Genomic DNA, 25,373 nt, shown 5'->3' on the forward strand with positions numbered 1-25,373 from the left:
GCTTAAAATGAATCATTTTCAAAAAAAAAAAAAAAGAATCATTTTCATCTACTTAGAATTTTCCCTTGGTTTTCAAAACCCCGTATCTAATCCTAGTAAAATAAAATGTAATCTAAAGAAACAAAATAAAGACAATTTTAATCTGTCCATCTAGTGGTTTCAATACAGTTACAGAAACTCAGAACTGAAGGTACCTTACAGGTTCTCTAGTCTAAATGCAAAGCCAGTATCTTGGGACCATCCTGTTCAAACCACGCTAAGAAAAGGGAACTTGGAATATCTTCCATTTGGAGGAAGCTTTAATTGCTAGTACATCATTTTCTTTTATGATAAAGAAAATTTAAATTTCTAACTCTTCCCTCCAGAGCTAATACCACACTCACTGTCTGCTGACTGAGCTGCTCCGAAAGCACTCTGCTATCCTCTGCCTGGCCTGGCTTCATCATTTCCTGCTGGGCAGTGGTTTCCTCAATCCACTTGATGAGAGTTCCATGGCAGGCTCGGTAATCTCCCAGAACTTCCTGGATACTTTCTAGTTCAGATTGGCTAGAAGAACAAAGGGAAACTGCTATCAGATACCTTGGTACAAATACATTAAAGTAAATGAGGTAATTCCCTCTTTAACCCATGTGTCCAGTTGGGCTTGACCACAAATGATCCATCTTTATCTATGGGGAACAGCGATGTAAGGCTGAGTGAGACCTATGCATGTATCAGCACACTATGGTCGAAAAAGTGAGTAGAAACCAGTTGTGACCTGCTAGCCGTGGATGCTGCCTTGTAGTCTAGCATCCCACAATAATCCTTGTCAAGCTTTTCACCTACGTTGCCAAGAATTACCGGGGTGACCAATAAGTCAGTATTGGCTGTACAGTTCTATTCCCTGATGAGAGTATCTGTCAGTATAGCACAGCTATGATTTATGAATCACTATAATTTCTCAGGGCAGAGAGGGGAGAGAATTGAAAAACAGTCATTATTTCCTGTTACTTCCTGGTTAGACTTCTCTTGGTCTAACCAGCTTTGTGATAGTACTCCAATTAGAATGAAAACTTACATGAGCTGTTAAGCTCCTCTCCCTACAAATTTCCCTAACCAGCTTAGCCTCCAAAAGGTACAGTTTCTATCCTTCCTATTTATATCTGTCATTAGAAGCAGGACCTCTAGCAACAGAGATGAAAAATTACTGAATTAGCAAATGAGATGAAAGCAAGAAATTCTGTAAAGCCCCATCATGAAAAAATGGCTCATATTTGGATACAAAGCTGATAAAACAAGAACTAGAGTATAGGTTTTTGTCCTTGAGAAGTGACCTTTCAAGTCTACATTCCAGGAAGCCACTGACATCAACGTCTTAACTAGAAAAGACCTGGGACACAGGAGAGGCATTACATCTGCTTTGGGATTGCGGGTCTCACCTTTCTGTCACTTACCTTGTCCAGAATTTATGTGGTTTTTAAATTTCCACCTCTCCGTATACATTTCTACCTTTAAATATAAACGTACAGATATAACTCTGTTTTTGTTTAAGACCTAGTCCCTGAACTCTGATAGGAGAAAAAGGTGGGGCCACCACTCACTGAATCTCGAGTTGGGCAAAGACTCGGTGCCAACGCTCCTGCAGCTGGGAGCCCTTTTCCTGATAGCGCTCCAAATCCAGGTTTCGCTCTGGCGTCAGACGACTCATCTGCTCTGCCACTGCCTTGGCCTTGGCAATTTCCTCATCCAGGACTGAAAACACTGAATTCTTGTCCTTCACATCACTAAACCAGTGCTATGGAAACATAAGTACAGAAACAGGCTATGTACTTTCCATGCTAAAAAGGAGTCAGTCTAAGGTAGGAAACAAGGACACGGTCTACAGCTAATTCCACATGGTATCTGTGATGGTGCCCTGGAATGTTTGTGGCAGGACTGCCTCCACATGTCATGGTCTCTGCTTTCCTGATACACACTGGGATGTCAAGGACAGGCAGTACTCTATGGAGAAATGTGCATAGTACTTGTGTTTGAAACCTGGCTTCCCCACTTATAACATATGAAACCAAGATAAGTCATTTAGCCAGACTAAGTTTTGGTTTTCTCACCTGTAAATGGAAATAAAAATCTCTTCTGTCCACCTCACAGAGTGACTTGTGAGAATCAAATTAGATAACAGCTAAGTGATTTATAAACTTACGGCACAACCACTGACTGTATCCAATTAAGCCATGATTTTATTAAGGTGAAAAGGGAAAAAATAAATAGAAAAACATAGTCCTTTCTCTTGCCTTTCTAGCTAGACATACTTCTCAGTCCCTTCTTCTTCGAAAACATATTAAAATATGTTTAATATGGCATTCTGCCTTATTCAAATGCTAATTTAAATCAGTGTCATGCCATCGAAAACTGCATTTCTCTGCTAACCCAAAGTGATGAATATGTTAAGTCGGCCTCCTAAGAAACTCAGAGCAACTCACCCGTAATGTCGACCGATGGGCCTCCAGAGCTGAGAGATCTGCCAGTACTGCTTCTTCTTGACTCAGCTTAATCTCATAACCTTTGACCAAGAGTTCGGCATCCTGTATGCTACGTACTATAACATCAACTGTCTTTAACCTATGGGGACAAATACACATTCCCTCATTAACGCATGAATTTTAGGAGCCAGGGTTATATCCCTGGAGTGCTATAGAGAGGTTCATAAAACAAAATGACCAAAATCAATGCCACCATTTTTAAATATTGACAGGGTTTTCTGAAAACAAGTAAACATGGTTTTTATGCTGCCAATTTAAGCCAATTCAAAATAAAGTTAATAAAGTTCTAAGTGGCACTGGAACATGTATACATGTGGTGGACTCATGGAGGAAAGGCATGAAGCCAGAAACCCATTTTACACTATAAAGTTTAAGATGTGCTACTCTTCAAGGTCATGGGTAGAGATGGGTGGGAAAAGGGAAGACCTTCAAAGTCTAATACCTAGTTCAACTAAAAACTTTTCTTTTTATTCTTTAGTTTCTCTTCCTTTCTCTTCATGCCATTAAGTATTATTTTCAGAAATATTTAATCAAACAGAAGTGAGGTAAATCATAGTCCTAACACTGCAAATTAATTCCCCATCCGTATCACTGGCACTTCTACACTGCAGTCCAAATGAACCTACTTAATGTTACCAGGAACTAAAGCCAAGACCTCTCATTATCAGTACATGCTCTTCAGGATCTATAATCTCTCTCTATTATTCATGAAACACTCTAAGCCTTTCTCTTTCTTATCCCAATGAAAAATATTGCCCTTGGACCCAAAACCTCAGCTCACTCACTTATTCAGATATACAGTAGAGAGACCATAGACATGGTCCATCTTCTCCACCAGAAGATTCAGTTCTGAGTGCAGAGTTGGGACACTTGAACTAGATGGAGACTGGAGAAAGCTGTCACATTTCATAGAAACTGCATCCAACTCTGACCTCAGTTGCTGTAAATCCTCCTGGGTGTGCTGCCAGGAACAAGACACACATAAAGAGGGAGACAAAACTGAACAAAAAAGGTAGAAAGAAGTCCTTATTTGTAATAGCTAAATATTGGAAACCACCTAAATGCCCATATACAGGAGGCTGGTTGAATAAACTATGAAACAGCCATATGATGGGGAATTATTCAGCTGTAAATGAAATGAGAAAGATTTCTGGGAATTAAGTGGTTTTAGCATATATTTTTAAGTAGAAGAAGCAAAGTCAACAGAGTATAGTATGTTATATTTTGTATATAAAAGAACAGAAAATGAGAAAATATATGTGTATATGTTTATGCAAACGGACAGACAGAAAGAATAACCAGAAACTAATGAGATTAAAAGAATGGAATTGAAAGGATCAAATGAAGGCAAATGGGATAAAAGGACTAGCTAGAGGGCAATACACTTCTTTTTGTATAGATTTGACTTTTAGAACCATGTTAATGTTTTACATTCTTATAAAGAAATAAATAAGGAAAATTGAAGGGTGGCTCTCAAATGGAACACAACAGAAATATATAAGCCTAACTGTGTTTCAGATAAATAACATAATCACACTGAAAGGGAATAAGGGGTATGAACACATGCAAGTAATTTCCAAACATAGTATTCGAACTATAGATATACCTTTAGGTTAAAGACATAAGGAACTATAAATAAATGCTAAACTCTAGTTTGGTAGGTTTGTTTATTGCAGTGAGTTAACAATGCTGAAACTACTATCTGTAAATGCTAGGATTGAACAATAAGTAAATATATTGTGGATAACATAAAGCAGGTTTTTCAGACTTGGGGAAGGGGGTTAAAAATATGGAAAGAGGCTAGAATAATCCCTGTGCTATTGGTTGGGAACTGGATGGAGACAAATACATATGAATTCGTGTGTGTGTGTATGTGTTTGTGTGAGAGAGAGAGAAATTGAGAGATCAATAAATATACTGACCTATATTTATATCTGTAAACTTACATACATGTGTATATGTAACACATGTGTGTACATGTATGTGTATACACATATATATATTTGTAAATATGTTTCTTTTTTTTCTTGAGACAGAGTTTCACCTTGTTGCTAGGCTGGACTGCAATGGCACGATCTCAGATCACTGCAACCTCCATCTCCTGAGTACAAGCGATTCTCCTGCCTCAGCCTCCCAAGTAGCTAGGATTATAGGCACGTGCCACCATGCCCGGCTAATTTTTGTATTATTGGTAGAGACGGGGGTTTTACCATGCTGGCCAGGCTGGTCTCCAACTCCTGACCTCAGGTGATCCACCTGCCTTGGCCTCCCAAACTGCTGGGATTATTGGTGTGAGCCACCACACCCAGCCTATGTTTTCTAGTTCTGTCTGCTAAGTGGGCCTATAAGCAATAATAGCCCCACAACAATGAGTACATTCAGCACCCAGATCCTAGCTTCTAAATAATATTCTCTGCCCAAAAGAATCAGAACTCCTTGGAGAAACCTGATTTCCAGGGTTGAGACTGGAAAAAGCAAGATGAACCTGGAAGATCTTATTTTGCCAAAAAGAAAGAACTTTGTTGGGCATCGTGGCCCATGCCTGTAATCCCAGCACTTCTGGGAGGCTGAGGCAGGAGGACTGCTGGAAGCCAGGAGTTGGAGACCAGCCTGGGTAATATAGTGAGACCTCATCTCTATCTAAAAAAAGAGAAAGAAATAACTCAAAAAATGATGGGTACATGTTAAAAGGACAAAAAAGCCAGCTTGAAGGGGCTTCCATTGGCTAACTTTGAGAAATTTTGAGCATCAAAACAATGAAAACAATGACAGTAACAAATTACACACCACTGAATAAAATAAGAATCCATGAGTATATATTGACATAAATAAATAATGAAAGAAGAAAGCAAGGGAAGGAGGGAAGAAAAAAAGGGAGGGAGGGAAGGAAGGAAGACAAACTACAGAAAAGGAAAGAAGGTTGGTTTTTCTTTTTCCATAGAACGTAAATGTTTTTTATGTAGAAGGAATGACAGAATTAGAAAAGCAGCTTTTGGCAACTATGATACTAATAATTGATTCAGTCAAGAATTAACAATGGATGTTAAAACTAGTTGGTGAAAATTTGATGAAAAATAGGATATTTACATAGTCTCCAGTACCTCCCCATAAGATACTTAGTACTTACAAAGGGAAAATAGGAACCAGAGATCAAAGTTAACATCACCAGTAACGTCACATGCATCCTTATATGACACACTAATGTACCAAGGACACAGTATTACTTCTGTAGGATTCCTGCCAAAATTGTAAGACCTAACGCTAATCAGGAAGAAGCCTCAGATAACCACAAACAGAAGGACAAAATATTCTACATTTATTCTACCAAATAAATGACCTACACTCATAAAAAAAATGTTAAGGTCATGAAAGATGATGGAAAGTTGAGAAACTGTTTCAAGTTAAAGAAATCTGAAGAAACACAGCAACCAAATGCAATATGTAATCCTGGACTGAATCCTGGACCTTCCTTCTTGGGGTTGCCAGGGATGGATGGTATGAGGATATAAAGGGCATTATTTGGTCAACTGATGAAATTTTAATGGGGTGTGAGCTTGGATAGCAGTATTATATCAACGTTTGTTTGTTTGTTTGTTTGTTTGTTTGTTTGTTTGAGACAGAGTTTTGCTCTGTCGCCCAGGTTGGAGGGCAATGGTGTGATCTTGGCTCACTGCAACCGCCACCTCCTGGGTTAAAGTGATTCTCATACCTCAGCCACTTGAATAGCTGGGATTACAGGCACTTGCCACCACACCCGGCTACTTTTTGTATTTTTAGTGGAGATGGGGTTTTGCCATGTTGGCCAGGCTGGTCTCCAACTCCTGGTCTCATGCAATCCGCCCACATCAGCCTCCCAAACTGCTAGGATTACAGACATGAGCCACCACGCCCGACCTGTATCAATGTTAATTTCCTGATGTTTATCATTGCTCCGTGGTTATGTAAGAGGCTGTCCTTGTTTTTTGAAGATGTACACTGAAGTATTCAGGAATAAAGGAGTTTCATGTCTGGAACTTCCTCTCAAGATAAAAAAGGAATAGTATTATGTATAATACATAGAATAAAATGATAAAGCAAATGTACAAAAATGTTAACATTTGGGGACTCTAGGTGAGACGTATAAGAGAATAAAACTTTTCTATATATCTTAAATTATTTCAAAATAAAGTTTTAAAAAGAAAGAGGTATTTTAGATGTATGTGTGTATATATGTATCTTGCGACAGGGTCTCACTCTTTCACTCAGGCTCGAGTGCAGTGGTGCAGTTATAGCTCACTGAAGCCTCAAACTCTTGGGTTTAAGCGATTCTCCCACCTTGGCCTCCCAAAGCATCCAGTCGACCTTTATTTCTTAGTGTGTCCTATTTTTCAGGGACAAATAGATTTTGTATCACCCTATAGAAAAGTAAAAAGCTCCCACATGAGAATTCCCAGGCTCATATAATATGCCTCATATTACCTCCCTCTCCACCAGTAAAAATTATACTTCCTTCTCACCCTTCTCTTCAGGTTTGGGGGAAAAAAATAGAAAGTTGGAAACATCACTCCTCCTCATTGGCCGTTCCTTTCCATCTCCTTTAAGCTCCCAGATCAAATTTAATAGCCTTCATAGAGCTCTCTCATACCATTCTAATTAGAAATGTTCTAGAAACACTCTAAGTTCCTACAGTAATCTTTGCTTGGAAATATACTAGTTACTATATTCATGACATCTCTTATATCTTATACTGAAGTCTCTAATCGTAATTTTAACTTTTTATTTTTCTTTCACTACACTATAAGCCAAAAAACAAGGACCTTGGCTTACTTTTCTTTGTATGCCTCAGAAGACTTAATAAAGCAATATATATTTGCTGCTTTTACTTCAAGAATACTATCCTACATTTTCATAGTATTTTACTTTTTCAGGAAGCTCATTGTATGTACTATACCATTTAATTTTCAAAATAACCCTGTATCGTGCATTGCCATCTCCATTTTACAAGAAAGTAAACTAGGGATGAGAGTTCACTTGCTCAAAGTCACAGACAGAGCATATATCAGAGCCCACATTCAAATCAGAGTCATTCCTTGTATTTACTGGTCATATGACTGAAGGTAACCAAGTCACTGAAAGTAACACAGGCGCAAAAGGGATAGAATTTCAAAATTGAAAGCAGTTTCAAAATACATAGCCCAAATATACTGCTTAGAACAATTTACTAGTCTGTTTGCCTTCTCAACTCTGTAGGAAACTAATCAACATTCAGCAATACACACGGAGCTGAAATCACACTTCTCCACAGGTAAAAGACATTTACAGACTGCAAGAAGAAGTCCTGAGAAGGACTGTCTTGAGTCTATTGCCTTATTTCTTAGGTTCCATACTCTTGCCATCCAATGAACTCTGAAAGCATTCACTACACAACCAGCATCCGCACTGCTCTTAGGGCTTACTTCTTGCTCTGCAATCCTTAATGCACTGTCCTGCTGGGCATCTTTGTCAGTCCTAGAGCCGGCTAGAGACTGAATTCGTTTGACCACCCTCTGTTCACACTCCTCCAGGCGTAGCCGGACGTTCTTCAACTCTGAAATGTACATCTTGGCCACAGTCTCCTCTTTGTCCTCTGTGAATGAACAAACACAAAAGACCAGTAAGTTCGACATCAGAGATAAGCAGACCTGATATCCTACTGACGAAAGCAAGGCTTTATATAGGGAATCTTCTGCCTGATTCTACCTGATCCTAAATTTCACATATTGCATACTAATCTTTGAGAGTCCAAACATGTTACAGCCACAAGACAATGTGATAGGTTGATTAGCAGTAACAAACGAAATATCAACAGACCTCTTCTTCCATGATCTGATTTTGAGAATTCATCTGTAAGTTCTTCTCTATCTCAAGTTCGTAGCAACTCAAATGGAAGAAAGCAGTGATGCTTTCTCATTTATATGAAGGGTTTCATAGCAACCCCTTGAAAGGCTCTCATTCTACTATTCTCTTTCCCTCTTCCCGGTGCACACACCATTCTCCATGGACTTCATCAGGTGCTGGAAGTGGGCTTTACAAGCTTCCACTTCCTCTTCCAAGCGCAAGCGATCAGCCACTGAGAACAGCACAGAGTCACGACTATCCTGCAGAAAGTCTTCATAGTGGGCCTGAAGATTCTTCATAATCTGATGACACTCCCCTGGTGCTGAGGATCGAAGCTAGAAAGAAAAAGCCAGAAGAAATTGCAACAGAATAAAAACATAACACTTTCTCTTTTCCTCCATTTTATTGAAGTAACATATATACAAAACAGTGCACAAACCATAATTGTAAACATGTGGATTTTTATAATTTGAATTCCTCCATTTAATCAGCATTCAGATTAAGAAGCAGAACATTACCAGCACCCCAGAAGCACCCTTTGTGCCCCCACTGGACGTAACTCTTGATAATTGTTCAGAAGTATTCACCTACTACGTATTCTTATGCAAAAGACATGCTTGTCTTACAGAGTGAGAAAAAGCCTGCAACCTTCTACCCTTGCCAAGAAGACCAAAGATGTTACTTATTCTAATTAGGAGTTTCCTTTACCATTCAAATTGCTACTTCTAACTTGTAAGAACCTCAGGTCTCTAACTCTAAAATGGTATCCCTGAGTCCACTTTACTCCATTTGGGTGGGGAAAAGTCTCACAGTAAGGAAAAAAAGATCCTTCTGAAAAAATCTTGCCAACAGAATGTGAGCCTGGGGTAAGGTTTTCACAATTACCTTTTCTAGGTTCCAGGTCTGTATAAGGTCAAGGTCTTTACGCAGATAGTTCCAAGATATAAGGCTTTTGGTGTTAACATGTAGCTGGTGCCAAAGGGCCATCACCTTCTGATAAGATTGTTTGACCCTAGAAATAACACAAAACCTGACTATTACCTTTGTAAGACTTCAGCTCCACATTAGAGATCTTCTAAGGAAAAATGTGATTGCCTTAGCAGAACTGAGCTTATACGTTGAGCAGAGTAAGGCAACAAGTCAAATACTAACATCCCAGGAATTTTTAGAACTAAATTAATTGAGGCTGGCATGGTGGCTCATGCTTGTAATCCCAGAACTTTTGGAGGCCAAGGTGGGAGGACTGCTTGAGCCCAGGAGTTCAAGACCAGCCTGGTTGACATAGTGAGACCTCATCTCCACTGAAAAAAAAACAAAAAAACAAAAAAACTAAACTACATTAATTAATTGGGATCTTCAACTTGGATTTTGCTATAGCATTATGCATATTACGTTAGCACATATTTAGTAATTTCATAAATGTTACCTGGTTATAATACGATGATTACAAGCCAGAGAGAACAATACTAGGGAAAGGCATAAACAACATCCCATCCAGAATTGTTGAAAAATGATTATATCAATGTTTACAAACTGATTTGCTGTGTTCCAAATATTTATAAAAATGCTAAAATACTGAGAAGCTAAGAGCAGTTTAAGAAATTCACCTGGTATATAAAAGAAAACTGCATGGCTCACGCCTGTAATCCCAGCACTTTGGGAGGCTGAGGTGGGTGGATCACCTGAGGTCGGGAGTTCAAGACCAGCCTGACCAACATGGACCACCAGCCTGACCAACAATTTTGTATTAAAAATACAAAAATTAGTCAGGTGTGGTGGTAGATGCCTGTAATCTCAGCTACTTGGGAGGCTGAGGCAGGAGAATTGCTTGAACCTGGGAGGTAGAGGTTGCAGTGAGCTGAGATCGTGCCATTACACCCCAGCCTGGGCAACAAGAGCAAAACTCCATTTCAAGAAAGAAAAAAAGAAAACTGCAGTATGAAGGGTTTGAGATTTTTTTTCCCCAAGCATCTCATGTCTAATTCAATCTTGATTTCAAGAAGACTTACGAATACACAAATACACAGACACACTCTTTCTTACACACCCACTATGTTACCTTGAATTTCTTCAAGTTGAGAAAAACATGCAAGATATAAAGAACAGGATGGAAAACTAGAAGCCAGGACATCAGTTAAACAAGAGGCATTAAATCCGCAAGTTTAATCTTCCCTCTCTCCAAAAGTCCCACTAAAATTTCAGTAGAGTTGAAATTCAAAGTTCAGGAAATCTCAAAGAAGAATAAAAATATAAAAAAGCAACAACAACAACAACAAAAAAGAAAATAAGAGAACATTAGAAAATCAGTTCAGGAGGTCCAACATTCAACAAATGGGAGTTCTTAAAAGCAAGAACTAAAAAAAAAGGAGAATAAAATAATTAAAGAAATAAGGTCAGTGTGGTGGCTCACGCCTGTAATCCCAGCACTTTGGGAGGCTGAGGCAGGCAGATCACGAGGTCAGAAGATAGAGACCATCCTAGCTAACACAGTGAAACCCCGTCTCTACTAAAAATATAAAAAATCAGCTAGGCGTGGTGGCACATGTCGGTAGTTCCAGCTACTCAGGAGGCTGAGGCAGGAGAATGGAGTGAACCCAAGAGGCAGAGCTTGCGGTCAGCCAAGACCGCGCCACTGCACTCCAGCCTGGGTGACATAGCGAGACTCCATCTCAAAAAAAAAAAAAGAAAAAAAAGAAATAATCCAGGCTGGGCGTGGTGGCTCATGCCTATAATTCCAGCACTTTGGGAGGCCAAGGTGGCAAATCACAAGGTCAGCAGTTCAAGACCAGCCTGACCAACATGGTGAAACCCCGTCTCTACTAAAAGTACAAATATTAGCTGGCTGTGGTGGTGCGTGCCTGTAAGTCCCAACTACTCGGGAGGCTGAGGCAGGAGAATTGCTTGAACCCAGGAGGCAGAGATTGCACTGAGCCAAGATTGCACCACTGCACTTCAGCCTGGGCGACAGAGCGAGACTGTCTCAAATCATCATCATCATCATCATCATCATCATCATCATGCAAGAAAAAACTTCCTCAAACCTGAAAGCAAGTTTCTAGTTTGTGTTCATTAGTATAATGAATACAAAGACTCAAAGGTACAGCATCCCTTTTCAAGATTAGAGACAAAGAGAAGCATTTAAACACCTCCAGAGAAATAAAGATTTCTTTCAAAAGGTGAAAGTATCAAACTGTTCCGTATCATGATAGTGGTGAAGGATAAACAATTCTAAGCCTTTGTCAAAACCAATAGTACTGCTCATGACAAAAGATGAGTTTTACTATTATGTAAGACTAAAAAAAAAAAAGAGAGAGAGAAAGAATGAAAATGGCACTATACATCTAAACAAGAAATCCTGAAAGTTAGAAAGCAATAGAGCAATGATTTCAAAGTTCAAAGTAAAAATAATTTCCAGGCTGGGGATGGTGGCTCACGCCTGTAATCCCAGCACTTTGGAAGGCCGAGGCGGACAGACTACTTGAGGTCAGGAGTTCGAGACCAGCCTGGCCAACATGGTGAAATCCTGTCTTTACTAAAAATACAAAAATTAGCCGGGCATGGGGACATGCACCTGTGGTCCCAGCTACTTGGGAGGCTGAGGTAGGAGAATCACTTGAGCCCAGGAGGTGGCAGCTGCAGTGTGCTAAGATTGTGCACTCCACTCCAGCCTGGGCAACATAGCAAGACTCTATCTCAATAATAATAATAATTTCCAAAAAATATATATCTTGCCAGTTAGAGGAAGAAGAAGACAAACATTTTCAGATATGAGGTCTCAAAAAATTTACCTCCTACTCAGCCTTTTTCTTTTTTTTTTTTTTTTTTTTTTTTTTTTTGAGGCGGAGTCTCGCTCTGTTGCCCGGACTGGAGTGCAGTGGCCAGATCTCAGCTCACTGCAAGCTCCGCCTCCCGGGTTTACGCCATTCTCCTGCCTCAGCCTCCCGAGTAGCTGGGACTACAGGCGCCCGCCACCTCGCCCGGCTAGTTTTTTGTATTTTTAGTAGAGACGGGGTTTCACCGTGTTAGCCAGGATGGTCTCGATCTCCTGACCTCGTGATCCGCCCGTCTCAGCCTCCCAAAGTGCTGGGATTACAGGCTTGAGCCACCGCACCCGGCAGCCTTTTTCAATAAGGCACTGGAGAGTGTAATCCACCAAACCAAGGAGTACACTAATAAATAAGACTTGGAATCTAGCAATCAGTGGGTCCAACATAGTGTGAAATATCACAGAGATGTGACCAAATCAGGCCTACAGAACAGGTACACACACACACACACACACACACACACACACACACACACACAGATAGAATGGTCTAGAATAAATGTTTCCAAAAGAAATATGAAAATTGTCTGTGGTGTTTGGCCATATTGGGAATCCTTTTACAGTAAGGTAGGAGAGTTTGGGGACAACTAAGCAAAGTAAAAAACAAAAACGATTACCCACTCCAAGGAAACAAAAATCATATAAGAAAGTAAATAAAACAGGGGTCAGGTGCAGTGGCTCATGCCTATAAATAAAACAGGGGTCAGGTACAGTGGCTCATGCCTGTAATCCCTGTACTCTGGGAGGCTGAGGCAGGTATCACTTGAGGTCAGGAGTTCGAGACCAGCCTGGCCAACATGATGAAACCCCGTCTCTACTAAAACTACAAAAATCAGCCAGTCGTGGTGGCACACATCTGTAATCCCAGCTACTCAGGAGGCAGAGGTTGTAGTGAGCCCAAACTGTACCACTGCACTCCAGCCTGGGTGACAGACGGAGACTCGGTCTCAAAACAAAAAAAAAAAAAGAAAGTAAATAAAATAATCTATTCGTGAATATATTCACTCACCTACTTATTCATTCTTTCATTCAACAACCATTTATTGAATACCTGCTATGTGCTGGGAATGGTTCTAAGTGCTAAAGATACAGAAGTAAACAAAATGGACAAAAATCTGTAATAGGAGAGAACAAACAAACACATAATCTGTTAGGCAGTATTAAAAGTTCTGAAGAAAAAATGAGTAAAGAAGACAGAGAGTGGCATGCAGTGAGTGGGGATGGTGGTCCATGAGGGTTCTAAGATAAACTGAACAAAGTGAGGGAGTGAATCATGTAAATATCAGAGGCAAGCAGGAAGTCCAAAGGCCCCGAGGCAAGAATATGTTGTCTGTGTGTGAGAAACAGAGGAAAGACTAGAGTGACTGCAGCTAAGTACAAGCAAGGAGAGTGGCAGAGGATGAGTTCAGAGACGTAAGGCACAGTCGCCTCACAATAGTCCCCTAGAGTACTATCTGGCTCAGCTTTAAACAATGCATGTACTAATAAAACAAAAAATATCAACTTAAACAAAAACTGTGACATAACTACATTTGGAAGATGAAAGAAGCGTATGCATATATGCATGTAGAGAAAGCTAAACGTTAATTTCCTAGAGTAAGAAGTTAATAGATAATTTTTGAAGTTGAAAACAAACAAGGAAAGAGCAGGAAAAAATTATATTTGGAAATGTGGGTTTATAACCCAGCAAAATCTGCTGAAAACAGTTGACTCTGGAAAGTGGAACTTTGGGACAGGAGAGGTGATAGCTAATTTTTATTATAATAAACTTTGTAGTATAACCCAGCTTTCTAAAATATGTACATAAACATACATATAAATATATATATATATTTTTTTTTTTTTTTTTTTTTTGAGACAGAGTCTCACTCTGTCACCCAGGCTGGAGTGCAGTGGCGCAATCTCGGCTTACTGCAACCTCCACACCCTGGGTTCAAGCAATTCTTCTGCCTCAGCCTCCTAAGTAGCTGGGACCACAATTGTGCACCACCACGCCAGGCTAATTGTCTGTATTTTTAGTAGAGACGGAGTTTCACCATGTTGCTCAGGCTAGTCTCAAACTCCTGACCGCAAGTAATCCAAAAATAGGCTCTCAAAGTGCTGGGATTACAAGCATAAGCCATGGTGCCCGGCCCATATATTACTTCAAAAAAAATTAAAGAAAATTAGCTGCCATAAAAAAAAAAAAAAAAAAATCAGAGTCTCAGGCAGAGAGAGTCATGGCAGGACAAGCATTTAGAAAGTTTCTTCCACTCAGGCTGGGTGCAGTGGCTCATGCCTGTAATCCCAGCACTTTGGGAGGCCAAGGCAGGCGGATCACAAGGTCAGGAGATCAAGACCATCCTGGCTAAAATGGTGAAACCCTGTCTCTACTAAAAATACAAAAAATTAGCCAGACATGGTGGTGGGCGTCTATAGTCTCAGCTATTCAGGAGGCTGGGGCAGGAGAATGGCATGAACCCGGGAGGCGGAGCTTGCAATGAGCTGAGATCACACCACAGCACTCCAGCCTAGGCAACAGAGCAAGGCTCCATCTCAAAAAAAAAAAAAAAAAAAAAAAGTTTGAAAGGAGTGCTGCTGAAACTATAACCAAAAGAGGCATTATGCTTCCAGAAAAATCTCAAGGAAAAGTATTTCAAGCAACAGTAGTTGCTGTTGGATCAGGTTCTAAAGGAAAGGGTGGAGAGATTCAACCAGTTAGCATGAAAGTCGGAGATAAAGTTCTTCTCCCAGAATATGGAGGCACCAAAGTAGTTCTAGATGACAAGGATTATTTCCTATTTAAAGACAATGACATTCTTAGAAAGTATGTAGAGTGAAATAAGTCACTATTGAAATGGCATCAACGTGAAGCTGGCCATTCCACTGAAGTTCTGAAATCTTTCATCATGTAAACAATTTCCATATCTCTCTTTTATAATAAACTAATGATAACTAATGACCCCCCCCAAAAAAAATCAACCTTTTTTTTTTTTTCTTTGAGACAGAGTCTCCCTCTGTCGCCTAGGCTGGAGTGCAGTGGTGCAATCTCGGTTCAAGCGATTCTCCACCTTCCAGATTCAAGTGATTCTCCAATTCTACTGCCTCAGCCTCCCGAGTAGCTGGGATTACAGGCGACTGCCATCATGCCCAGCTTTTTTTTGTTGTGTTTTATGTATTTTTAGTAGAAACGAGGTTTCACCATGTTGGCCAGGCTGGTCTTGAACTCCTGACCTCAAGTGATCCGCCTGCCTTGGCCTCCCAAAGTGCTGGGATTACAGGCATGCGCCACTGTGCCCAGCCCAATCTTTTTTTTTTTTTTTTTTTTTTTGAGACAGAGTCTGGCTCTGTCGCCCAGGTGGCTGGAGTGCAGTGGTGCGATCTCAGCTGACTGCAAACTCCGCCTCCTGGGTTCAAGTGATTCTCATGCCTAAACCTCCCGAGTAGCTGGGACTACAAGCATGCAAGCAGGCGCCGCCACGTCCAGCTAATTTTTGTATTTTTAGTAGAGACGGGGTTTTACCATGTTGGCCAGGCTGGTAAAAAAATCTTTTGAGAGTAAACTATTTATAAGCAAGAGTTCTTTAAAAAAGAAATATCACTGAATATACTCTAGTTGAACAGAAGTATTTATTGAAGATCTACTATGTGACTGCCAGTAGGAGACTCGATATCTCCAATGAGAAGCCTCTCCCAGGAGGAACTTTACAACTGTGTGCAAGAAGATCACAAATGCACACTCATCCCTCCATTGGTTCACCGAGGCCAACAGCAGAGGTGGGTGTACCAGTGGCAGCTGAGCCAAGTTACCTGCTGGCCATCTCAATGGCATCCTTATTGGGTGGGGGAATGAGGAAGCAGACTGATGGCACCATTGCCTCATTCCCTGTGGGGCTGGTCACTTTCCATTTGGTCCGCTGAGAATTATCTTCTAGCACACATTCATCATTTTTGCAAATAGTAATCTGAAGAGATAAATTTACCAGTTATTGCTAATGGATAAAGCAACAACCCATTATTACCTGGTGCCTCATCCCAAAACTATCAAATCCTTAAGAAAAAAATCTGCGTAAGAAAATTTCTGCTATCACTTAGTGAGGGCTTCTCATTTTTGCCAAAAGATAATGGGTATAAATCTACAACACAGGAAAAACTGTGACACCAAATAAATCAAGGAAACAAGTATGTATTAAATACATGTTACATGTCAAGTAACCCAGAATATGAAAGTTATAATAAGACTATAAAGGCTCAAGAGTGATCTCAGCACAAAAATCCACTAGAGTAAAAACTAATGGAACGTGAATAATCAAAACATTGTTTTTATGATATTTCCTCTCCCCCCTTCCTATACCACCCAAACCCCTGAAAACATTTAAGCATTTTAGAATTATCAAGTCTTTCTCTTGAGAGACAAGTGATCAAGATTATTATCCCTAACTTATAGGCAGAAATATCGAGACACACAAAAGTGCAGTCCCATTTTTAAATTTTTATTTTTTTCCATTTTTTAATTCATTCATTCTTTTGTATAATACATATTTCTTGAGCGTCTACTCTGTGCTAGGATACTGGAGACAGTACAATTGGCCAGGCACAGCAGCTCACATCTATAATCCCAGCACTTCTGAAGGCTAAGGTAGGCAGGCCGCTTAAGCCCAGGAGTTCAAGACCAGCCTAGGCAACATAGTAAAACCTCATCTCTACAAAAAACACAAAAATTAGCTGGGTATAGCAGTGCATGCCTGTAGTCCCAGCTACTCGGGAGGCTGAGGTGGGAGGATCACCTGAGCCCGAGGAGGTCAAGGCTGCAGTGAGCCATGATAGTGCCACTGTACTCCAGCCTGGGCACAGAGTGGGACACTATCACAAAACATAAATAAATAAATAAAAAGGTACAGTGGTAAGCAGACAAACATAGTCTGTATTTCCACATATTCTGGTGGTGTATGTAGTTATAATACTGTGTGACAAATGCAATTTACCAGGGAATAAAGGATATGACCCAGTCTTGGCTAGAGGGGTAAAGACAGATTACTCAAGAACTTAAAGCCACCGTAAGGAGTTTAGGCTTTTCCCCAAGAGCAATGAGTAATTAGTATAAGATTTAAGCATAGGATTGTAATTTCAAGAAAAAAAAAAGGCTAGGCGCGGTGGCTCATGCCTGTAATCCCAGCACTTTAGGAGGCTGAGGCGGGCAGATTACGAGGTCAGGAGATCAAGAACATCCTGGCTAACATGGTAAAACCCCGTCTCTACTAAAAATACAAAAAATTAGCTGGGAGTGATGGCATATGCCTGTAGTCCCAGCTACTTGGGAGGCTGAGGCAGGAGAATTGCTTGAACCCAGGGGGCGGAGGTTGCAGTAAGCTGAGATGGTGCCACTGCATTCCAAGCCTGGGTCACAGAGCAAGACTCCATCTCAAAAAAAAAAAAAAAAAAAAAGAACATGCTGGTGGTAGGATCCTTTGTGCACTAAATGGGGAGGCTGATACAATAAACCAAGTGAAATAAACTTATGCCTTTTATTTTTTCTGAGACAGGGTTTTACTCCCGTAACCCAGGCTAGAGTGCAAATGGCGCGATCTTGGCTCACTGCAACCTCCACTTCCTGGGCTCAAGCGATTCTTGTAGAGATGTAGTTTCACCATGTTGCCCAAGCTGGTCTCAAACTCCTGAGCTCAAGTGATCCACGCGCCTCGGCCTCCTAAAGCACTGGAATTATAGGCATGAGCCACTGCACCCAGCTGCTTATGCTCTTAGGGAAATACTAGCAGGGACAGAAAAAGTATGTTTAAGGGATATTTACAAATTAGTACAAACTTGATGGTCCTATTAGCTGTGGAGGATAAGAGGGGTGGGGGAGTCAAGGATATCTCCCAGGTGCTACAAAGTACCATCTCTGTCAACACTTAGGCAACTGAGTAGATAATGATGCCAATCACTGAGGCAGGGAGCAGGTCAAGATTATAGGGTTGAAGTTTTTAGTTTTTTTTTTTTTTTTTTTTAATGATAGGAGAGACTTCAGCATGTTTAAATTTTAAAAACTCTGTAATTTGATCTTTCCTTATCATCATAACCCCAACTGAAGGCTTCCCTTCTTTCTTCCTTCCCTCTGTGTCCCAGAGGTACCCTTTCTACCTCCTCACCTCGATCTGCCGATAGTCACAGATGGCCTTAACAGAAATGGTGCTCTTTAACAAATGGTCTGGACTGTGTGCTTTTAGCTGAACAATGGTTTTTGATCTCCCAACGAGTCTGGCAACGGAACTCTTAAGACTGTATAAGCTGCTCCTTTTCATCCTACAAAATGAGAAGAAAAACAAAATGACATTAATGTTGCTACTCAGGGTGACTAAGTTAACAAAGAAAACTGAATACTCCACTCCCTCAGAGAATGTCATCTCTCAGTTAAGTAGGGATGGTTGGTGGAGCCATCTTAAAGACTTAGACAAGGATAAAGAAAAAAGGAGAGAATGTTTCTGTCTTCTATCAAGTGCTTTTGCACTCAAACTTTGCAGCTTTCTCCCTGTGCCACTTTCAATGAACCATAAAGTCACATGCAAAAACCAAAATAAAAACAAATACTTCTAGCTTCCAAATACAGCTATATAGCTAATAAAAAATTTATCTAAACATGATTCAGAGAACATGAAAGTTAAAATCAGTAATAGGTATATTATTATTAGTCAATTTCTCACTGGTAGAAACTAGTTCTTCCCTTTTTGCTTAGGAGAAGCTAGTTATACTCATTTAAATTTTTAAAAATAATTATATCTCCCAAGCTCTACTCTAAATATTTTATTTTCCTAAATTAAGTCAAGCTTTCTAGAGAAAGATCTTAGCTCTTCAGCCAACAATGCTGTTGGTGAAGGTATCAAGACAAATGATTTAGGGTTTACCTCTCAGTATTTGCTGTGCTATATTCATATAAATTTGATTGGTTAGAAAGAAGTATCATGCAAAATTGAAACTCTCAAATCTCTGCAAATCCAATAATCTTAAAAACGAATAAACTTCTTGTTAACAAAATTGGTAGTAAACCATTTTAATTCCATTAAAGAGTAAAAGATAAACTTTATCCATTAACCCGGATGTTTCAAGCCCATTTTGAGGTGTAAAAGTCTCCCCAGAAGATGGCTTTCTTAGGATGGATATAGATGCGATGAGAGTAAAGAGTTAATAATGTTAGGAAACGCCATTAAAGAACTAAGAATATGCAAGTAAAGAAAAAGAAATGCTTAAATAAACTACCTGTGCCTGTCCCCGGGAGCATGATTGGAAGAAATACAACTTTAACTTATTAGTTAAGAAAGAGGAATGGAATACATCAGGGCGACAGCCACATTTCCATACTTGAGAGCTGGTCTACCCATTTCAGTTTCCTTGAAATAAGATGTCAATTTCTGTCTAGCCCACAGCCAAACAGCTCAAGCTCCAGAGACCAAGTGCTCAGCATGGTAAAAGTTCAGAAAAGAACCAGAAGCCAGGACAGATGCTCCCAAACCTGACGGACAAGCTGAGGAACAGACCCAGGTGACTCCATGCCCCGATGACGCCGCCAACCCGATGACCCTGACCTGGAGAGGAGGGAACAGAGCAGCGACCCTCGAGAAGAGAAGATATGACAACTATGACAACCATTGCAGAGGAGTTACCCTATGACAGAAGGTACTCTGTGGGAGGGAGGAGATAATAGCCAAGGATTATATTCCTCCTTCATATTTGTAGTACCTCCGAGAGAGACATTTTAGAGACAACATCTGAAAAGTCAGGTTTTCATCCTTCATTCCAAATTAAATTAACAGACTATTTGCCCAGGTGAATGTAAAACCACTCATAGGTTTACAATTCCTGAAAGTGTAAAAAAATAAAAATAAAAAAACCTTATATTCACAAATGCTCAAATCTTACCCCCTAAAAAAAATGAACTGTTTTGGGTTACTCTAGTTCTCTTATTTAGACTTTTCTATTGAAATGCGAGGTTCCCCTTGCTTCTCACAAAGGAAAAGTAAGTTCCTTATTACATATACATTTCTATCTTAATTTGAGGTATAGCTTGAGCCTTGTCTTGCCAACTCTGTGTAACGTACATTCACTAAACACAAGTAGTCTTTCCGCTAATTACCAGCACTCCTGAAGAAATAATTCATTGGAGAAAATGAATATAAAATTGATTTGAACTAAATACTGAATATAAAACTATTTCTTAAAATTAATATTGCTTCATAAATAACTGCACAAATATTACATTACATGTTTCTTTGAATTAAAATCAATTTTAATTATCATCCAAAAGAAAACTACCAAGGAGGAAAATTTTGACTTAGGTGTATTTCTTTGTTTTTGTTTTTGTTTTTTTTAGTTCTTTTTTTGCATATGAGAGTAACAAAGAATTTGATAAACTAATCCCCTTCAACCTTTTTTTCATGCTCAACACCTCATCCCTGGCTCCAACTATTACATTAAAACAGGAAAAATGCAAAGAAAGTATAAGGGGCTCAAAGTGGCTCAGAGGAGAAGACTAGGCCTTTACTTCAATAACATACCCAAAGAAATCTTATTAGCAACTTCTTTAAGAAAAGAAAAGGAAAAAAGGAAAGAGACAGAACAACATCGATTAAACTCTATTTGAATGTAAGCCAAACTTTATTACAACAACGGCCCACCGCCCTGGAGCTTTCAAGGATATAAACAGCAGCAGCTGATATGGTTTACTCTCTTTCTCAGAAGTAATCATCCCCACTGAGGCAACACCCACCATGGAGTCCTGGAGCAGGTCTTCAAGGCAGGATAAGCTGGTGTTGTGGTCACAGGAATATTTTCGTTTAATGGAATCTTGGAGGTTCCTCAAGAATGACTCCAGTTCTCGCGCATCACTGAAGAACTATGGGAATACAAAGGAAGGATGCCTTCTGCTCAAAACATCAGAACACCCGGAATGTTAACTGAGAAAGAACAATTTTACCATGCAGAGCTTAGCAAAGCTGATTACACCCTACTGGATTAGTGAGAGTTCATTACAAGGACCACTGAAACATAAACCGAAGGGCTTAAAAAGCCATGCATCAAAATATTAGTGTTGACTACCCCAAACCCTACCCTATAGAAAAGTTAGATGTTTCACCCCCTCAGAAATCACTGCTCTTTCCTCTTGACTTCTGGCTAGGTACAGTAGTTGGCTGTGGGGTGTATTTCATGAAAAACCTAAGGTTGAGTGATCAAATGTTTCAATTCATATTATAAATAATCAGGGAGAATATTTAATTTAGGGCAAAAGGCCGGGCATGGTGGCTCATGCCTGTAATCCCAGCTATTTGGGAGGCTGAGGTGGGCGGATCATGAGGTCAGGAGATCAAGATCTTCCTGGCTAACGTGGTGAAACCCCGTCTCTACTAAAAAAATACAAAAAAAATTAGCTGGGCGTGGTGGCGGGGGCCTGTAGTCACAGCTACTCAGGAGGCTAAGGCAGGAGAATGGCGTGAACCCGGGAGGCAGAGTTTGCAGTGAGCCGAGATCACGCCACTGCACTCCAGCCTGGGCGACAAAGTGAGACTCCGTCTCAAAAAAAAAAAAAAAAAAAAAAATTAGGGCAAAAACAGAGATAACGGCTTATTTCCTCCTCCCACCTCACCTGAAAATAAGCAGTACATTTTTTTTTTTAAGACACTTGCTCTGTCATCCAGGCTGGAGTGCAGTGGTGTGATCTTGGCTCACTGCAACCTCTGCCTCCCAGGTTCAAGTATTTCTCCTGCTTCAGCTTCCCAAGTAGCTGGGACTACAGGTGTGTGCTACCACACCCAGCTAATTTTTGTATTTTTAATAGAGAAGGGGTTTCACCATGTTGGCCAGGCTGGTCTTGAACTCCTGACCTTAAGTGATCTGCCCGCCTTGGCCTCCCAAAGTGCTAGGATTACAGGCATGAGTCACTGCGCCCGACCAGCAGTACATTCTTTCATGTTCTGACAGACTGAAAAAAGAAAAAAAAAGATCATAATATTTTACAGCTCCTACCATCAAGAAGTGGAGTCTATTTCTCCTTAACTTGAATTTAGGCATAGCCACATGTCTGGCTTTAACCAAAGGCACATTAATAAATGTGACAGAAGCAGAAAAAAAGGGCTTGTGCTCTAGGACTTGCTCTCTCTTGCTGCTTATGAAACACAGCCACATCGTGAAGAAAGCTGCTGGATGCTAGAGACACACGGCTTGGTGCTCCAGCACCTAGCCAACTCTTAGACATGAGCAATGCCATTTGGGACCAACCAGCCCCCAGCCTGTCTGCAGCCATGAGTAAGACAGGCAAGATAAGATGAACCACTTAGCTGAGCCCTGCCCAAAGTGCCCACCTACTGAATCACAAGCTATCTAAATGACTATTGTTTTAAGCAACTGAATTTTAAGGTGGTGGTTTATACAGCAAAAGCACACTAATGCAGATGTGTTTGTAATCTCACCTTCAACATACATATGTACACACACACACAAACACAGAAATCCATCATACCTGAAAATAAGCAGTATTCACTTTCACATGCTGCTCAACACACAGGCACAGCTGCTTCATCCACTGCAACTGGGACTGGACAGCAGCACTATAAGCCTGCAATAAACAAGCACACAGACAGAAGGGCATGAGTTTAACAGACTCAATATATTTATGTGCAATCCTATTTTCCAAGTACAACTCTGCTAATGATCGAGAAGCCAACAGAAAAGATGTGGAGATACTTAACTGGCATCTGCTCAATGCTTCCCATGTGTAAGAGGTGTTCCTTTAATCCAAAATGGTTTTGTTAGAGGGCGTTACATAGAAAAGGCCTCTTCCACACTCAGTTGTAAGTAAATGATCCAGGCAGCAAAACCCAGGCATAAATTCCTCCAGAATTCTTCCACTGTTTCTCTTCTTTTGGCAAAGGCACCACACCAACAAGAGTCAAGTCAGGATCTGTCTGGACAGTTACTTGAAGAAATATGGTCAGGTCTGCTTTTTCTCCGAAAGCTGGGAGCCAATGTACCTTCTACTGTTTCTCTCAGCAGTCTCCTCAGACTAACAGAAATGTTTGCAGGCTTTTGAGGGACACAGGAACAGTCAGAAATTAAAAGAGAGAAGACCCAAGACAAATGATCCCTGACACTTCCTCGAAGTCTTTCAGTTGAACAAAGTCTCTAATTTGAACACTTTTATAACAACAACCTCTCAACATTTGACCTCCACATATTCTCGAGTCACACATCTCCACTGTCTGCTTGGCTGGGTGGTTCTCAAGTGAAAGTAGTTCTGCTGTATCTTGTAGAGAACGAAACACATCCTGTTTCTCCTCCAGTTCCATTGTCAACTCCTGAAAATTGAATTCAATTTTACAGAATAAGTGCCCTTTGCAGTGGGGAGTGGCTAGCATAAATAAAAGCTGTGTTCCCTCCCCTATTTTTTTTTTTTTTTCTTTTTTTGAGACAGAGTATCGCTCTGTTGCCCAGGCTGGAGTGCAGTGGCTCCATCTTGGCTCACTGCAAGCTCCGCCTCCCGGGTTCATGCCGTTCTCCTGCCTCAGCCTCCCAAGTAGCTGGGACTACAGGCGCCCACCACCACGCCTGGCTAATTTTTTGTATTTTTAGTAGAGACGGGGTTTCACCATGTTAGCCAGGATGGTCTCGATCTCCTGACCTCGTGATCCGCCCACCTCGGCCTCCCAAAGTGCTGGGATTACAGGTGTGAGCCACCGTGCCTGGCCTTCCCTCCCCTATTTTAAAGGAACCTACAATATAGAATTGGTGGCAAAATGAGATGTATAAACAGTGCATGCCAGAGGATTGCAGAGAAGGGCACAAACACTAGAATTACTGGAAAATATTCACAAAGGACATGGGACCTGACCCAGATGTGAGTAAAATGCGGGAACACAGAATGAGCATTGGACCACAGAAAGGAGATAATTTGTCTGGAGTGGACAGTTCCTGCACATCAGCACCCACACCAGTACATGACACACCAGGACATGGGTATCAGTGACTGGCTGGCCTTGCTTAGACTATTCAGCCTACAATGCTCTCCACTGACTACATTCTATTAACTGCAGGACCCAAGTTAAATGCCAGCTCTTCTGTGAAGCTGGATACTGATCGTTACTATGCTTTCAGAGCACTTTCTTCATATCTCTGTTATAGCCTAATTTCAGTTCTCACATAGCCTGTTTATTGTATTATAGTATGCATTCTTCCTTCTAAAGTATCTAAAGTGCATGTTAAAAACAAAAACAAGAAACTCCCTATTTGCATAGTTTACAAAATCTTTAAAAATCTTCTGAGTGTGAAAATACTAAAAGTAGCAAAAACTAATCCTAACTTGTCTACATCTTTCAGTGAAAAGAATAAAAAGCAGTGTCCTATTGTCCAATGTTAAATTTCCCTTCCCATTTTACAAACAAAGAGATTGAAACAAAAAAGTTAATAAATGAATTAAGGAGAATTCAGAAATTTGTGGAAAGTCCAGAGTATATCCCAGTTAAACAATACTATACTAAATGCTTTGTCTAGGTTAGCTTATTAAATCTTAATCTTTTATACAACCCTTTGGGAATACGTGCTATTAGGGAAGGGGATAGCTTTGAAGTAGTGCTATTATCTCATTTTATGGAGATCCAGAAAGATCAAATGACTTCCCAAGGTTACAGAGCTAGTTAGTGGAAGAATAAAAATTTGAACTTAGGCGCTCCAAAGCCTATAATCTTAACCACAAAGCTGTATTGCTTCTGAAATGACTCAATTTACAGATTGCTGCTGTATTCACCACACTGCCATTCTAAATGCATTCTAGATAAATTAATTCTAGGGTTCTACTGTCCCTCTCTCCATTTACACTTCTCACATGCATGGATGCACTGAGTAGGGCCCCTATTTCTATCTAGCAGAATGCAACTCCAGCCACCCAAGCTTTCAGCAGACTAGCCCCTGTCTCCTTCTGCTGTTAAATAAATATGCCACTGTGCTAGACTCACAGAGAAGTAATTTCTCTTGGCTGAGATACTGGAATTGTTGTCACTCCAGTCATATGCTAGTTCCTCCTCCTCCTTCTCATTCAACCAGATCAACTCAGCTGTAGCTCTAGAAACAAATTTATGTAGGCTCTGAAGGTGCCTCATCCGGAAGCTAGAAGTTTCCTAGACAAAGCAAGGATTATAAGGTTAGACTGCTAG

General features: G+C 40.4%; 2 protein-coding genes across 2 annotated transcripts in view; one reads left to right on the forward strand and one right to left on the reverse strand.

Annotated features, from left to right (window-relative positions):
- LOC104653785 (microtubule-actin cross-linking factor 1, isoforms 1/2/3/5-like) overlaps positions 1–25,373 on the reverse strand; it is an 86,078-nt gene that overhangs the window by 53,715 nt on the left and 6,990 nt on the right. The window contains 14 exon segments of the mRNA XM_030940156.1: positions 384–546; positions 1,581–1,774; positions 2,460–2,598; positions 3,305–3,480; positions 7,955–8,124; positions 8,527–8,710; positions 9,261–9,387; positions 15,991–16,145; positions 18,330–18,455; positions 18,457–18,483; positions 20,942–21,067; positions 22,688–22,785; positions 23,420–23,522; positions 25,176–25,337. Of these exon segments, the coding sequence (XP_030796016.1) occupies positions 384–546; positions 1,581–1,774; positions 2,460–2,598; positions 3,305–3,480; positions 7,955–8,124; positions 8,527–8,710; positions 9,261–9,387; positions 15,991–16,145; positions 18,330–18,455; positions 18,457–18,483; positions 20,942–21,067; positions 22,688–22,785; positions 23,420–23,522; positions 25,176–25,337 (1,950 nt within the window).
- Positions 14,421–15,020, forward strand: LOC104665655 (10 kDa heat shock protein, mitochondrial-like). The gene is made up of 2 exons (XM_010367548.1): positions 14,421–14,471; positions 14,763–15,020. Exons 1-2 carry the CDS (start codon positions 14,421–14,423, stop codon positions 15,018–15,020), a joined length of 309 nt encoding a protein of 102 aa, XP_010365850.1.

Source organism: Rhinopithecus roxellana, chromosome 11 (assembly GCF_007565055.1).
Source record: "Rhinopithecus roxellana isolate Shanxi Qingling chromosome 11, ASM756505v1, whole genome shotgun sequence".
NCBI lineage: Eukaryota > Metazoa > Chordata > Mammalia > Primates > Cercopithecidae > Rhinopithecus > Rhinopithecus roxellana.